General features: G+C 31.5%; 1 protein-coding gene across 1 annotated transcript; it reads right to left on the bottom strand.

Annotated features, from left to right (window-relative positions):
* Nucleotides 1-588: 588 nt before the first annotated feature.
* LOC121203679 (uncharacterized protein At2g29880-like) lies at nucleotides 589-1,873 on the bottom strand. The gene is made up of 3 exons (XM_041074114.1): nucleotides 1,737-1,873; nucleotides 1,090-1,461; nucleotides 589-1,014 (listed from the first exon to the last, which is right to left on the bottom strand). Exons 2-3 carry the CDS (start codon nucleotides 1,453-1,455, stop codon nucleotides 589-591), a joined length of 792 nt encoding a protein of 263 aa, XP_040930048.1. The 5' UTR covers nucleotides 1,456-1,461; nucleotides 1,737-1,873.
* Between the last annotated feature and the right edge of the window lie 509 nt (nucleotides 1,874-2,382).

Here is a 2,382-nt window from a genome sequence, read left to right on the forward strand (position 1 = left end):
AATATATAATTTAATAAAATTCTTATTCTTATATGAATTTACTAAAATCATAATATATAATACTATAAAATATAATTTAAATAATTATTATTAAATATAATTTATAATCTACTTTATTATTATTAAACTGCAATACATATTTAATGTGCTAAAATATCATTTGTGGAACAAATAATTTAAATATTCTACAATAAAAATTATTAGCAGTAATAAATAACTTTAGAATTATATTTTGCATAAACATAATAACAATGAATATTAACAAAAGGTTAAATGAGATTCATGAAATTCTATGTCACAATCTATATGTTATACAGTTTTGCCACATCAAAAAGTTAGAACATTGTATATGACATACCATCCCAAATATTACAAACAAAAAAAGTTACGAAAATGTCATCAACAAAACCATAAATTTTAATGGTCAGCAAGAAATCTTCTAACCCATTCCAACCGTACATCAAAAGGTAAACTAAAGAAAACTACCATTTGAGTTGGATGATCCGGAATTTTACTCAATGCTTGAAACCGTTCATCCATAGTTAAACCTTCTATTTCACATAAGGTTGGATATAAATTTGCCACTTTCTATTGGATGCCCTGGTGAACTACCACATCGGAGGCAATACTCCAACTGATTTGTTCGCCAATTGCCCGCATGTTTTTAGCCAATAAAGTGGCAGCACCATTAACTGAAGAAGAAAAATGACCAGTTGTATCAGAATTCTTTTTTTTCCTCTTTGAAGATGAGGAACCCCCTTGGTTTTTGTCTGTTTGCGGCTCCGTGGCAGAAACATCCATGTCATCGAAAGAGACATTAGCATCGCAATCATAGTATTCGTTTCTGTCTTCATTAATATCTGCAGAAGGTACATCCTCAGCATTTATTTCTTCAAGAACGTCAGCGGCTGTTTGAGCGTCTTTCCCAGTCGCTCGATCTTTTGCGTATATGGCAGTAAGTTGGTCGTAGTAAGGGAAACTACGATGTTTGAACTGACCGGCTTCTTTATGACTCTACAAAAACGAGGAAATCATATTAGTTATAAGTTTGGTAAGAATAGGATAATAAAGAGTTGAACTCATTCTTACCTTTAAATAAGAGTCCCAGACCGCATCTTCAGCAACAATGACCTGCCTATGGTTGTCCCAACCAAAACCGCTATTGTTTTGGCCATTAAGCATGTCATACACTATTGACCAATCTCTTTTCAGTAACCTAATCCTTGACTCGATATTAGGTCTTGCCTTCAACATCGCATTAGGTAAAGCCTTCTCTAACATTTTTTCTAACTCGTTTAAGTAACCGGCTTTGAACCCCGTATCAGCGTTAAATGTCCCAATATTGTGCAAGTCCACCATGCAGGAAACCAGTGCTGCATCTTCTTCTGGAACCCATTTCCTTTTGGTTCCTCGAGATGATTGTGAAGGAACAATTGATTCTGGAACACCTGACATAATTATCTTAAGAAAAAAAACAAATTAAAATTAACTTTAATATCATGAATCATAATGTGAACACTTTATAAAATTAAAATTGAGTTCAATATCATGAATAAAAAACTTATAAAGAATAAAATTATAACACATGATGAATGAAAAGAAATCAAATTATAATTCAACAAGTTTAGTACAATACAATAAACACAAAAACACCACCAAAGTTTCACAAACTATATACATAAAATAACATAAAAGGGAAAACATGTTGAAAGAATGTTAGGACAGAGAATTTTTACCTTGATTGAATTGGAAAGCTTTTCTTGAGGGTTTATTTGGAGATACTTGGGATTGATCTCTCTACTCACTGCATTTGAAGAACACAAGTCTGTTATGGTCGACAAAACTGTACATATATAATATACCTAAATGAAATTGAAATAGGCTGAAATAATATATAATTTAATAAAATGGCAACATTGTTTAAGATACAGACCCAAATGCTCTTCAATCCTCCGTCAACATTAACAAGTTCAAAGAAGAAAGATGATTAAAGCCTAAACTAGCACAACTAGAACATACGATACATTAAACAGGTGGAAAACATCACAACTTCAGACAAGCCTTTAGCAAATTTAAACCGATTTGATATTAACTTAAAAGTTCCTTGAAATCTTCAAGCTTCGTTTAACTTCCACTATCCTGTTTATAAAGGGAGCTTTCCAATTGGTTGCTTAGAAATACAATAATAATTTAAATAATCTATTTTTTTTAATGAGCAGTTCTAAAGAATTGCTAGAATTAGATACTTTTCTTTCCATATTTCTCTATTTTCTCAGAACACAAACAACTATCAAGCCTAAGAACCACAAAATCTTGCAAATCTGAAACGATCCAAGCAAGAAAAAAATAGCAAACCAGAAAGAGGAAAAAAGAAAAAGAAGC

This window comes from Gossypium hirsutum, chromosome A07, assembly GCF_007990345.1.
Source record: "Gossypium hirsutum isolate 1008001.06 chromosome A07, Gossypium_hirsutum_v2.1, whole genome shotgun sequence".
Classification (NCBI taxonomy): domain Eukaryota; kingdom Viridiplantae; phylum Streptophyta; class Magnoliopsida; order Malvales; family Malvaceae; genus Gossypium; species Gossypium hirsutum.

What these genes read in the sequence shown, in the direction of transcription:
- LOC121203679 (XM_041074114.1), bottom strand. Translation starts at nt 1,455, where the DNA reads ATGTCAGGTGTTCCAGAATCAATTGTTCCTTCACAATCATCTCGAGGA. An exon ending in TCTGGGACTCTTATTTAAAG is followed by an intron (nt 1,015 to 1,089) that starts GTAAGAATGAGT and finishes TCGTTTTTGTAG; the next exon opens with AGTCATAAAGAAGCCGGTCA.